We start from the raw sequence: 14,059 nt of genomic DNA on the forward strand, positions 1-14,059 counted from the left end.
ATTTTAATCGAGCTAGGGCAGGGTGCATGATAGGATGTAAAGGCTAGCTGTAAGGCCATTGTCCTCCACTATATTTGCAGGTGCTTCACAGTTTCCTAGAGCGGTATCATTTTTCTTTTCAGTCAGTGAACAGTCTTTTAGCCTTTTTAGTCACATAAATAAGTCACATGTGCTAAACCAAACAGGCAGATTTTGTTCAACACGATGTGAAACACTTACCTCTGCAGTTTGCCTGTCATCCTCTTTGACAGTTCTGTTATTCTAGCAAAAAAGGAAGAAAAAAGTTGCCTTACAAGGTTATCTTTCACATCTATGCTGCAAATATTAGATATAGATATTAATGGACGAACTTCAAATCTCTTAATTTTTACACTGCTTGTCACATTTATTTAGGAAGTAATTTTAGGGATTAGTTTTTTCCATAGATTAGGATTATATTGGATCTTTTTCCATTTTCTACACTTAACAGATCTCTATGATCCTTCAGTGCTTGTTACCTCATGGATTTTTGTCTTCAGAGTAAACATTTATTAGTCCCTCACTCTGCAGAAAAAACGTATCAATAATCCAGTCTTGGCATATAAAATGGTATTCAAAACATTTGATTTTCCTCAGGGACTAACAGGACAGCATAGTGTAAAATAGTACTGTAATAACCAGGTTACTGTGCAGACTATACAGCTCCTTCTTACCTGCCCTGGAGATACTGACTCGACACTAGTGGTTGTGCATGCATCAGACCCTAGAAAGACACACACATAATTAGGGCACATCCTGATGTTTTGCTCAAAATTTTTACTACTACAGCATTAGCAAACACACACATGCACAGTTCCACATAATATATTAAGGACAAAATTTAAATGTGGAAAACAATTTTTTTCTCCTTTTAAATAGCATCTAAAATATAGTTAGTGAAAGATCATTAAAGCTTCTCAAAACTCCATTACTGAAAAGAATAAAAAATTAGAACATGGAACCTAGCAGCACCACAGGAATAAAAACACAATAGAAAAAATATATATACGTAAAAATATATATTGTGGGCATTCATGAGCTTTGTCATATTCAGGAGGAGATGCTTGAATCTACAGATTTTGACTTCTCCTCAAGAAATATTAGAAAATATATTTTTGGTGAGCTTTTGTAAGTTAAAGTTTGAGCCTGCATAGATCATTTTACCTGATGGAACTGGAAGAGTGAGAGAGTTGCTCCGAGATGCTACTGGTGAAACTTTAGGACTAAGTGTAGGGGAAACCGCTTCATTAAAACAAAGACAAAAACAAAAAAAGGGTAATTTTACTTTCTAGGCTTGTAGCCTCTGAATTTTTAAAATTCAGGTAAGATTAAAATGTGAATCTCGTAATCATCAGTCATGTGTTTGTCCAAAATCTGACAAGTCATTTTAATTGTCATGTTGTACTTGGCAACTAGGAACTTAGAGTAGGTTTTATCTTGTATACCTGCCATAAACTAATACAATTCTGTTGATACACAGAATGCTTATTCTACTCAGTTTTCTGATACTGTAAGCACTGCAGAGAAATAGATACAAGAGAAGGATTCACAAGGAATTTAGGGGAAAAAAAAGGAAGATTTAATTTTAAAAAGTATAGTTGTTTTTTCCTCCAGAGAGTGTCAAGCCAATTTTAAGAGAGAACTTTGTTTTGAATTGACATTTCAGAGCTAAATGAAAGTCCTACTTCAAGATAACATGGCATTTTGTCCTAGTTCTCAAACACTTCATATGAAGAGGGGAAAAAAATAATTTCAGTTGACATTCTAGAACAAAACATTTTATTCTGCTGTTTTGAAAGGAGGATCTGGTCCATTTAGCTTAGTTTATGACTATGTTCAGAATAAAAGTCTGTGTAATCATGTCTGAGGGGAATGTTTTTTCAGCAGTATGAATCTTGCCATTAATATTTCATTTTATGTACAATAGGAACTTTAGGAAGAAAATCTTCACAAACAGAAATTTGTGACCATTTTTTAGATTTCAGTAGAAATACTTCATGTTTTCCTGTTACAGTGTTTGCAGTGTGTCATTCAGGCAATTAAAAACTTTACACCATCTTCCACTGTTACATCTGAATATAGAAATTGGTCATTTCTGTTTTATATGGAATTGTGAGGAGGGGCAGAGGGATTCTGACCTTTGAATTAACAAAGTGTATTTATACAGTAGCAATGTATGCATTACAGTAGATGCTTATTTGTGCCTTTGCAGATGAATCTGCACCTACCTGTGGGTGATTCTGGAAGGCTGCTTCTTGACTTTCTGCCTCTGCGCATTAGAAACCTCTCACTCACTTTCTTTGCTTCTTCTAGTAATTCAAGGTTCTTCTTTTTGTCTTCCTCTGATATTTTGACATCTGGTAGCTGATCATTTACCAGATCAATCACATGACCGCTGTTGTCTGGGTAGAAAACGTCGGAATTAAGAGCTGTACCTCATATTTCCAGATATGTTGTGGAATTTTGGAGTGACAAGTACAAAACATATCTATAAATTTAGATTTGAGCTTGCATTTAACAAACATTAATGTCTGCTCATTTCTGATGTTGTTATATTCTCAAGTTTAGAGCAAGTCCTCAAAAACACAGACAACCCACTAAGATTAAGGTACTATGATCAAAGATGCTCTGATATGTGAAACTGGCTTTTCCAGCTGTGTCCCCAATACAGTTTTTCTAATTCATTAGTAAAAGTGGCATTAGATCCATCTCAGCTAGCTGTCACGGCATTTCTGTCGTAGATTCTGTTTTTCCATGGATTTTGTGTGTCCATTTTTTCAAGACTAAGATCCCACAAACTCACCTGGCAAAGATTTATGCCCACTAGTTTTAACATACAGGTGATTCCATCAAATAATCTCTAAAATAAAGTGCAGAGTTTGGAAGTATAAAGATTTTATTCTATGCAGATAGAATAGCTTTTCCCACAAATGCAGAAGCAACAGTAAAGCTGCATCTGGCAAAGCTGCAGGCAGAAGAAGTTGAATAGCTAAAGTCTGAAAATTATAAAGCTATTTCAAAAAGCAAATCAATCTCTACCATGTGGTGGACCTGCAAGAATTTTCCAAAGGAATTGCAAATCCCATTAGAGTATCCAATGGTTAAAGAAGGCATTGTTAGAGATTGCTTTTCCTCATGCCCACTTACGTGGTTATGTTAGATATGTGACCCAGGAGAATGCATGGACCACAAACTGAAAGCCACTGCCTTACACTTAGATCTTTAGGTTAATGCATTGTTTTCTAAACAATTTTTAATTATAGAAAGAACCCATTATTCCCTGGCTTCCAAACTAGTCAAAACCACTAAACTTTGAGCACTAATTTTTACAATTCTCCAGGCTATGATTAAGCAAAGAATGTAGCCTGTTGTCAGAAAGGCCCTTTCTGTGTGAGTTGGTATGAATGGCTTCTATAAGCATCTAGGCTTGTATGGAGAAACAGTTACCTGAAGACAACAGGCCAAAGACAGGAAACATATATGCTGACAAGGTAGTGTGTGCAAGTTTTTCATGGGTTGATAAACTCTGCAGACTAGTAAGCTTGTTGGATCTGCAAGAACTGATAAATAGATCACCAAGAGTCTGCTTAATCTGTACAAGGCCACTGGCACACACTAGCATCAACAACAGACTGCAGGTCAGACATTTATTCTCAGGTTACTATGAGAAAATTTGTGACTGTGTGAGTAAACTAACTGTATGAGTGAATAAGTGACTGTTTTGTGTGAAGAGTTATCTGGCATTAATAACAACTTGATCAAATTAACAACAGCTTAGTGAACAAAATGTGCTCTAAGAAATATCAGTTGTGACTGTCTCTCTCCCCTGCTTGTTGCCTCTATGAGGGAAGAGGGCATTTATAACACTGTTTTGCAATAAGAACAACTTACTAAAGAACAGCTTGGGTGAGGGAGAGGGAAGTCATCATGTAATATGAGAAAAATATTTTTTAATTTGACAAGAGCCATTACAGAACAATCAGTCTCCAGAAAATATAAGGACATAAGTAAGCAGCAAAAACTCAACGGTTTTTTGTTTGTGGGTGTGGGGTTGTTTGGTTTTTTGGTGGGTTGTTGGGGGTTTTTTTGGGGGGGGGGAATGGTTTGTGTTTTGTTTTTAATTTTCATAAATTTAGTTCAATTTCAAGGCTGTCAAAAAGCATGCCCACAGATTGGATATTCTTAAAGCAATCTATTTTTAATGGAATATCTGTTTGTTTTACACTAAGATTTGTGTGTTGAAAGTTTGAGAGAGGGACCTCCCATGGCACATTCCTTGGGCCAGCAAAAGAGGAGAGCTGCAAGGCATGGTAATTTCTGTCTTCCTTGAACAGATAAGTTTTCCTCACTATACTCAACATTGTTGCCTTTTTATATTTCCCTTGCCTTCTGCCTCTTCACCACTTCCATTTCCCTTCCTCTTTGCTGCCATTTCCTCTTTTCCCATGAATTCCCTTTAGTTTCTCCTGCTGCGTCCCATCTCAGCACCTGCTTACAAATGACAAGTGTTCAAAGAATCACTTGTTGATTATTTCAGGTCTACAAGTTTATGATTTTGTACATGTCCATTAAATTACATTTCTTTCAGCCAAGTCAGACCTCCAACAGGAGACATTTTGTAACAGGTTTAATTAGAAAATGCCTAACTTATAAAAGCAACATCTTAGAGTCATAGAGTAATTCAGGTTGGAAAGGACTGTTGGAGGTCATCTAGTCCAACCTGTTCAAAGCAGAATGAGTGGTGTAATCAGACCAGGTTGCTGGTCTTTCAAGACAATCTGGTCTTGAAAAACCTCTAAGGATGGAGATGCAAAACCTCTCTGGACAGATTGTTCTAATGCTTGACTCTATAGTGAGTGAAAAGTTGTTCTTTATACCCACTTAGAGCTTCGCTTGTTTCAGATTATGGCCATTGCCTCTTGTCCTCCTGCCATGGGCATGGATCCATTTTCTTGATAATCTTCTCATTGGTATTGAAAGGCTGTATTAGGTTTCCCCTAAAGCCATCTCTTCTCCAGGCTAAATTAGGCCAGCTCCTTCAGACTTCCCTCAAAAGGCAAGTGTTTCAGCCCCTGAACCATCTTTGTGGCCCTCCATTGGACTCGCTCCTATTTATCAACACTCTTCTTTCACTGGAGGTCCCAAAACCAGATGCAGTTTTCTAGATGCAGTCTAATGAGTGCTAAGTAAAAGGGAATGAACGCTTTCCTTGATCTATTGGCTAAGCTTCTCTTAGTACAGTCCACGACACTGTTAGCCCTCTCTGCTGCAAGGGCGCACTGCTGGTTCATGTTCAACCTGCTGTCTACCGAGGCCTCCAGGCCTTTTTCAGCAGATCAGCTTTCCATCCATCCATCCCCCAGCCTGTACCTACTGAAGGGGTTATTCCTTACCAGATGTAGGACTCCAAATTTGTCTTTGCTGAATGTCATAAGGTTCCTACTGGCTCATTCCTCCAGCCTGTCTAGGTCTCTGAATTGCAGCACTGCCCTCAAGCATATATTAATTAATCTCTGCCAATTTGATTTCATCTGCTAATTTGATGAGAGTGCATTCCATCCTCCTCCAGGTCACTGATAAAGATTGAAAGCACAACTCATTTTCTTGAGTGGGTTCCAAGACACAGCCAAAGGCCAGCCACAGCAGCTGAAACAGAAAGCAGGCTTGAAGCAAAGCTCTGTCTTCAGCAGAATGACATCTGGAAAGGTTTGTTTCTTTCAGAGAACCCTCTCCTTTTGCTAACATCTAGGGAGCATATGACCAACCAACCAGTGACTACCGTCAGAGCCAAACTATCCAGCCAATTTTTTACCTGTCCAGTTGTCCACTCATCCAGATCATAAAGTCCTAATTTGGATACCAAATTGGTGGTGGTGGGGGACGCAGCTCTTGCTGCTGCATCTCTGAATATGGAGGGATAATGGAGGGATAATCATTCTTTTGTATAAGTCTGATTTCTGTCAGTACAGTTCCATAAATTTATTTAGTTTCCACAAGTTTAGTTACCTCTGAAATCAACTGCTGGCAAGCAGGATAGATTTTAAGTGTTCCAAGTTCCCTTCAGTGGATCTGAGCTGATTTACATGGATCTTATCTCCATCTTAGTTTTACAGGACATATAAAGGAAGTTTCCCTTTCAATGCAAGCAGCCAAAACCCACATCTTACAAATTTAAAGGATCAATCACAAAACTGGAGCAAATGCACGAGAAGTCACAACTCTTCAAAGCCTCCTAACAATCTTTCAGTGGGCTTTCTCTCAGCTACATTTTTACAGGCATACTGATGCAACTGAGTACCCAGTTACAAAAGCATCAGAATCACAAACTAGTAAGGATTAATTCTGACTGTTACTGATATGAATAGTTAGCACCTTATCTCCACATGGCTGAGAAGCTAACTCTACTACAACAGTGGAAATATTACTTACATAAAATATTTTATTATCTTATTAAGAAAAAGGCAATGTTAAGGACGTTTGACTATATTTTAAAATCTCCAATTCTCTATCTGTGTGAAACTAGCCCAGGATCCCAGATATATAAAATTATTATGGTATTTTTGTCATGTCACAAATACCAAATTAATTCCAGCAAACTAACCCTCATAAATCCACAAAAAGGGAAATGAAATGTGTAATAATACATTAGATTCTGCCTGAAAGGGTTCTGGCCTCTCTGTTTTGACCACCAGAAAGAAAAAAAATAAGGTATATACACTGTTAATAGCAGAGAGAGTTTGGGTTACTTTCAGAGGTACCAATTAATTTTTTTCTTCATGAAATACTTCCTATATAAGAGAAAGTAGAAACATAACTATAATTTAGGGAAAGTAATCTTAGCTGTAGCCATTTTTCAACCCTAGGGATGCACAATCTGGTATCATCAGCAGCTCAGTGCTTCTTATAAGAAATATTTGCTACGACTGCCAGGAATCCCTTCACTATTGGAAAATTCAGAAATGCTCCATGAACCTCCATGCCTATGTTCAATATATTGGTCAAGAACAACTCCACATATCTAAGTTTCTTAATAAAATCACACAAAGAGGACTTATTAATCAGAGTCCTTAATAGAATCTCAATTACTAAAAGCAATCTAAGTTGATAAAACATAATTTTTATTCTGAGTATTTTGAGTATCAGAGAGGTAGCAGGGCTCTGTTGTTTGCTGGTGCTTTAGTAAAGAAAAAAAGGAACAGATGCATCTGTTTCAAGACACCTAAGAACTAGGTTCCTTAGTAATAGTAGAAAGGGTGCTTCCCTTTAAAAGCCTCTGGGAGTATTGGAATAGTCACCTGATAAGCTTGGTTTTAAGTCTGTCACAAAACCAGTATTTTTTTTTTTTAAGGTATGCAATGATCACACATGTTGATGATTTTACAGAAAACTGTTTTCATGCACAGCATAAAGCAGTGATAATTGGCTCAAATTAAGTTAATGGCTGGAGAAAGTAACATTGTTGTAAAGATAAAAATAATTTTAAACATTTATTCTACATTTCTGATGTAGAAATGTACACCCACCCACTCCCCGCCCTGATTTTGGTAGGAGGTCTCATATGCTTATTCCTTCATCCTTTATGTGCGATAGTATAAACGTTCTATCATCAACTCTGTTCAACTTTTACTTTACAAGAAATACATAAATGGAGACAACTAACAATCCAAATGCAAACATACCAAGACTAAGAACTGATGGGAGCTTTGCCACTGACTTAACAGGATGAGCTTTTATCTCAGTCTGTAGTACTCATAAATCCATATCCATACCATTAGTCCCCTTGAAAAACAATTTACTCCACAGGTAGCTACCAGAAAACTAATAGAACTAATTATGTAGTAAGAGACTCATTAGAAAGTGAAGAAATGAAGAAAATCTCCCCCTGGATAGCTTGTTTTCATTTGAAGTTTAATCTGATATATTTGCCAAACTACATAACTTGAGACTTAAGTATCTGTTAAGCTCCTTGCTAAAAAGTAACAAAACCAGTGTTACTGAACAGTATTTTGCATACAACAAGAATTTTAAGCATGTGTATCTCCAGCCTTCTAAAAATGTTAAGCTAACACACTAATCTAACAACTTTATAAAACTAACAGTCATATTTCCCTGGATCTGTCTGCATGCGATCCACTTATGATCGTAAATGCATGATCACAATTCAACATGCTAGCAGTATTCCCTGTGCATGCATTACAGACAGTATGCACAGGAAAGAAGCTGTAGTCTATACAGCCAGACTCTATATTTAGGTCTTTATTGTATGTCACATTTTCTGAGAAAACTCCTAACTTATATGAATAATCACTTCTTACCAACAGAAGTCAATGAACTTGTTGGATTCCTAGTGGCACGGTTAGAATGTCTCCTATGAGGACTACGAGGCCTAGAGAGAAAAATGAACAAGCAAAAATTATGGGAGTATGCCACCAAAAAAATGTTCTAATTCTCTATAAAAATTTAACATTAAAAAGAAAGCACTTTTTCTTTGATTAAAAAAATGAAAACAAAAAGTTTTATTCCAATTCCTCTCATCTCCAAACAACTGGAAAATGGAGGGAGATTGCAGAAAGAAGGAAAATTACAGAAATTGCTCTCACAAAGGAGTTCTGACATTTGCTGATAACCTCATACACTGTGAACTTTTGATTTCTCAGAAAAACTACTTTTCTTTAGTTCATTATCATGACTTAAAACTCATGCAAATATGGTACAATGCCAAAAAAAAAAAAAAAAATTTAGTCTTTGTAAATTGTTAGTGCTTCCTAAACTAGGTTTTATGACTGAAATAATTTCTTAGGCTCCCACACTGATGCTCCCATATAGCAATATGGGAACTTTCTAGATCGGAAACCAGATGAAAGTCTCAAATGACTACAGAAAATTAAATGCTGATCTAGCAAATAATGCTGCTTTTAAAGGGCTGCATTCTGACTCTTAAATAATCTTGAAGTTTGGGGAAGTACACTTTAAAAACACAAGCAAATTATAGTATAGATTTATGATCAATACTTTCTGATTATCTTTTCCCATGTTTTAAGTCTAATGGCAGGTCAATAAATTAAAAAACCCGGGTCAAAAAGTATGCTTTATCAGAAGACTGAAAATTAATTCAACTCAAAACTGAATTGAAGTTTTCAACTTCAAACAGGATTATTATTTCCATTCAACAGCTTACTTTCACATATGCTTAACATCAAGGTGGTATTCCTGCCCTGTCTACCTGAATGGGCCTAAACATCTGCTTCAAAACTCACTGTACTATAGTATTCAAGCTAGACATTTAATTTGTCCAACTGTCTAGCTTAGAAACATTATCTACTTGAATTTTCAACTGATACCTATTTTATTTCACAAGATCAGGAATGTGGTCCTATCCCAGTTTTCAGGTGCTCAGAAGTTCTTTTGCAGCTTCACTGAAACAGTAAGGAGGACTTAACAGATACAAGGGAGGAAGTGAAAGAAGAGAGTTGGGAAAGAATCCTACACTTGTTGCATCTGTTTTTTAGATAGAAAAAAAGTCCAGTAACACAATTTCCAATGCTTTCAACTCTGGACTTTAGAAGAACTGAGCATATCTTAATTGGCTTTAGAAGAAAATTTTAAAGATGCTGGCTAATAATATCATGCTATTCTAATATCTTAGAATATTATCTCATGAAACAAAGTTAGTCAGCAATGCCAGACTACCAACAATATTTGTAAGGAAAGAAACAATATACAGTAACAGTAGCTTCACCAACATCACCTTAAGTTATATAACACAGTATGTGTTTTAAGTCAATACCAAGATAATATGCACAAGACTGGAGGGTACATTTATTCTGAAAGATATATGTAATATGCTAAACCTGTCAAAAGAAGATAAGGAGCATTTTCAGCAGTTCAAAAACTATAAAATGCTAAGTATAAAAAGTAAATAAAATCCTTGCAAAAGCTATTAGTAAAAAATGCAAAGCATTTTTATGATCACAAGCCTTCCTTGGAAATTTTCTGCCCTCACAAATAAGCCTTATTATACAAACTGTCATACATTGCAAGTCCATCTTTTGCCAAAAATCTTCTTTGTTAAAACACACTGTAGTAATTTAAGGATCATGCAAACAGATTGTTTTTAAGAACAACATAGTTTGTTGCTGCATTTCCTTTCGACAGACAAAACAATTACAACAGGTTGCAAATATTGCTACAATGTCTATTTTTCAGCACAATACTAAGAATATTGTTAATAAGATGGTAATATAGCTAGTTCTTTAATTCAAGAAGGGAACAGACAACACAGGCTTTGTACATAAGATACACCCATTTGCGAGAGTCAACACTGATGGCTGACCATACCTTCAGAAACTTACATCTTTAGTATTTAAAAACCAGTAATTTTTTAAAGTCTTACAAGGATTAATTTCCTAACTCTACATCAGTCTACAAAGCTCTTATTGGTTCAGTGGAAATATTTATATGATTAAAGGCAGCACTACTGGTGTACATATATAATTAGTAGACCAGAATTAGGTATTTAGCTACTGAACTGAAAAATTTCCGGGGGGGGGAATAATTCAGGAAACACAAAAATGCTCAATTGTACTTTTTATTGATCTCAGTTGTTCTTTGACTGGGTCTAAGTAAAGGTTAAAATTTGGACAGATGGATGGTATTGCACATTGCCATGCACAGAACATGAGGAATCCAACTGTCACTCATCCTTGTAGTAGGTGTAGGATTGTAGCATACACACGCACACCACTGTATGTCTACAAGAGGATTTGACCAAGCAATTTTTTCCTCACCAGGCCACATTTTATTTGCTAGCAAAAGGATGGACTTAAAAGTTACAGCTTTTAGTCCAAATTATGCAAAGCTTTAATTTACATTTTTGTTTTAGTTTCAAATTATGCTATTCTGAAATATAAGAAAGTTCATGTAAATTTACAATATACTGAGTCATGTTGGCAGGCTTAGTATTATAGGAACCTCTACTCTTTTAGTATCAATTATATTCCTGTCCGTGCCAACCCCCTCATCCAAAAAATCATCATCAAAATGCAAAGACAACAGGATCAATTTACAACTAGAGATACAGCAATAATACTTTAATACAATATAAATTTGAAAGCAATATTTTAGAAACACAGGTCCTGGAATTACTGTACAATCTATGCACAGATTGGTAATGTATCATACAGTACCTGTTAAGCAGATTTTTATCAATTTCTACATCTGGCGTAACAGCATTCTCTGGAAGAACAACAGAAGGTGTACTGCATGTTGTCCCTTCAACAGTAGTGTCCTGAATGGTTTGTGACAAATATAAAAATGTAGTTAAACAGAAATTCAAAACACTGAATATTGATGCTCTGTGTGGAAATTAATGTGTATTGCTCAATTTTGGTAAAACAGAAAATGACTGAACTAAGTGAGAATTAGCTCTTACTTGATAAAACAAATGTGAATTAGAGGCCTATACTTAAATTGCTAAAAAGTGAAGATGGAGACCTGGAATATCCCTTGTCTTTACAAATTTTTAATGCACACAAGCTAAATTCAGTAAGAATGGAAGTAATAAGCAATCTTTAAAGTGGTAGACAAACTGATTTTTTACACAGCAAACCATTCCTCTACTGAAGTATACGTACAACACTTAGTGAACTTAGGAGCTGAATGCAAGAGCGAAAAGCAGCTATGTATAACAGGGCTAAATTAGGCACATGAAACCTCCAAACTGTACTAGTGTGCAATGAAAGCTTGAATAAATGCAGTATTAAGAGTACACATGCAATCCAAAAAACCAGATAATAATTGTACGGTTAACTTATTAGCGTTCTACTTAGTTTTCCCTCCCATGAATTGGAAAAATATTTTTTAAAATATAAAACTTCAGTATTTAATAAAATACAATATAGTTAATTGACAAAAGAAGCTGGCACTGAATATCAATGTATGCTTGCCTTCTTAAAAAATATGAGAACTTGTTGCAAGAACTTGTTGCAAGAACTTAACCCCAGACCTTCTACCACAATGATGCCAATCAGCAAGAGAAGAAATCTGTTTCCTGTGAGATATCCCAAATGGAGATGCATCAAGTTGGAATAAAGAACTGTGCATTTCTCATATGTAGTAAAAAAATTATTACTTCTACCCCATGTACTACATTCAGATTCACACACACACACACACAAAAAAAAAAAAAAAATCAACCCCTGTACTGTTGAAAGGCTACATAAGCAATCTGGTGTTTACAGTCCGTCAAGAAGTTGAAGAAAGTGATTCACATAAAATCATGCAAAGGGGGGAAAGTGTAGGCACCTGTTAGAAGTTGCAATTTTTATTTTAGAGTACAATCATGAGGTAAGTAGAACATATCATAGCAGCGTAAGTATTTATAGCTGGAGGGAAAGCTTCCCAAAAGCAGCAGGGGACTGCCATCAATCAACTTGTAAAACTGAAAGAATAATTTGTAAATTCTCAAATCCTAATTGCTTCTGCTAGGCACTGGTATGTACAAGTATTTTAATTTATTTAGTTATTTGGAGTTTAATTTTTTCTTGAAACTATATCCCAAAGTTTCTTAAGAAAATTTTACTTCAGTTAGCATTGGATTAGAAAATAGAATAGAATAGAATGGAATGGAATATTTTCATTTGGAAGGGACCTACAATGACCATCTAGTCCAACTGCCTGACCACTTTGGGGCTGACCAAAAGTTAAAGCATGTTATTAAGGGCATTGTTCAAATGCCTTTTAAACACTGACAAGCCTCGGGCATCGACCACCTCTCAAGGAAGCAACGCTTCTGAATTTTCTAAAAGAGCATGCTTGCTATCCATGGCACAAAGCCAATTACATTCAGCTGTTATAAACATCATTTTGCTTTTATTGAAATAGCATTTGCTGTCAGTTTTGCCTGCTCCTTTTAAGAATATTTCCCTACTAGAGGTTGACACAAGTGTAATGAATTCAGAATAACATTTACTTTAGTAATATTCATTAAACAGGCAGGTAATAAAAAGTTGTTATAAGAGCACTAATTCGGGCATTTACAGAATGATGCATGTAATAGCTCACAGTTTAACAAGTCAACATTTTAGAACAGAGAAAATTAAATAATTTCAATTATTTGAAATAAATGCCATCAATGAATAATTACTTCAGTCATCTACTGTCATGTGGAGAAATTAGCATAGTCATAAGGTTTGTTACAATAAACAAGTAGCCAAGAGTATAAATTGAAATGGAATTACATACATCCAGAAAGCTAACAGTCACATGACTGCTAATATCTATCAGATACAATAGAACTCCTTTCAACACCTCTCTCAGTGCTGCGTTTTATTCTTGTTGAAATAAGGTATTTTCTGATCAATTCAAACAACTCTCGAAGCATTTTGAAAATGGTATGATATTAAAGTATATAGCATAACCCTTCTTCCTCTCAAAGGCAATAAAATATGCTTTGGTTTGGACATCTAGTTTAGGATTCTTGATTCTGTTGTAAACAGCTTTTTTTTTTTTTACTAAAATAAATACATTCCTTGCAGCTCCACACTTTTATAGTCATAATTCTCATATGACTTTCCTCGGCAAGTTTACATTGTCAGTCACAGGAAAGCAGGATGGGAAACATGCCAAGAAAATAATACAAAGATTTAAGTTTAAGAAAAATATCCTTGTAATATTGGAAATGTCAGAATGTAAAAGCATGATATATTATGTAATTCAAGTGCACAACTGACATTGTATGATAACAGTTTGAAAGCAAGTTTTAGTAGTATTCTTGAAAATGTTACTAAGTAACAATGTATTTTGTTTAACAGTCAATGACAAAAATTCAGGTGACTGCCCTGCTTGCAGGGCAAAGCAGCTGAGTACACATGTACATTGTTTGTACTAATCTCATGACTGCCAAAGAGCAAAAGCTTTTGAATGACGTAACATCAGCCTTGGAGTCATTCAAGTCTATTTTAGGACTCTAAAAACAGCTCAGTGAAAAAGATGAAAAGAGAAGAAAAAGAAAAAGGCTGTACCCAAGGCTAGTTCAGGTCAG

At 35.6% G+C, this 14,059-nt stretch overlaps 1 protein-coding gene across 10 annotated transcripts in view; it reads right to left on the reverse strand.

The window, feature by feature from the left end:
• The window catches only part of IRAG1 (inositol 1,4,5-triphosphate receptor associated 1), a 137,302-nt gene that overhangs the window by 34,673 nt on the left and 88,570 nt on the right, over positions 1–14,059 (reverse strand). For 8 of the 10 annotated variants that reach the window (XM_052810421.1, XM_052810413.1, XM_052810412.1 and 5 more), the window contains 6 exons: positions 11,205–11,305; positions 8,334–8,404; positions 2,247–2,420; positions 1,183–1,260; positions 693–742; positions 220–261 (listed from right to left, as the gene is read on the reverse strand). In XM_052810421.1, the coding sequence (XP_052666381.1) occupies positions 220–261; positions 693–742; positions 1,183–1,260; positions 2,247–2,420; positions 8,334–8,404; positions 11,205–11,305 (516 nt within the window). The remainder of the gene's footprint in view (positions 1–219; positions 262–692; positions 743–1,182; positions 1,261–2,246; positions 2,421–8,333; positions 8,405–11,204; positions 11,306–14,059) is intronic. The other 2 variants (XM_052810419.1, XM_052810420.1) reach the window with 1 other exon arrangement.

Source organism: Harpia harpyja, chromosome 16, assembly GCF_026419915.1.
Source record: "Harpia harpyja isolate bHarHar1 chromosome 16, bHarHar1 primary haplotype, whole genome shotgun sequence".
NCBI classification, from domain to species: Eukaryota; Metazoa; Chordata; class Aves; order Accipitriformes; family Accipitridae; genus Harpia; species Harpia harpyja.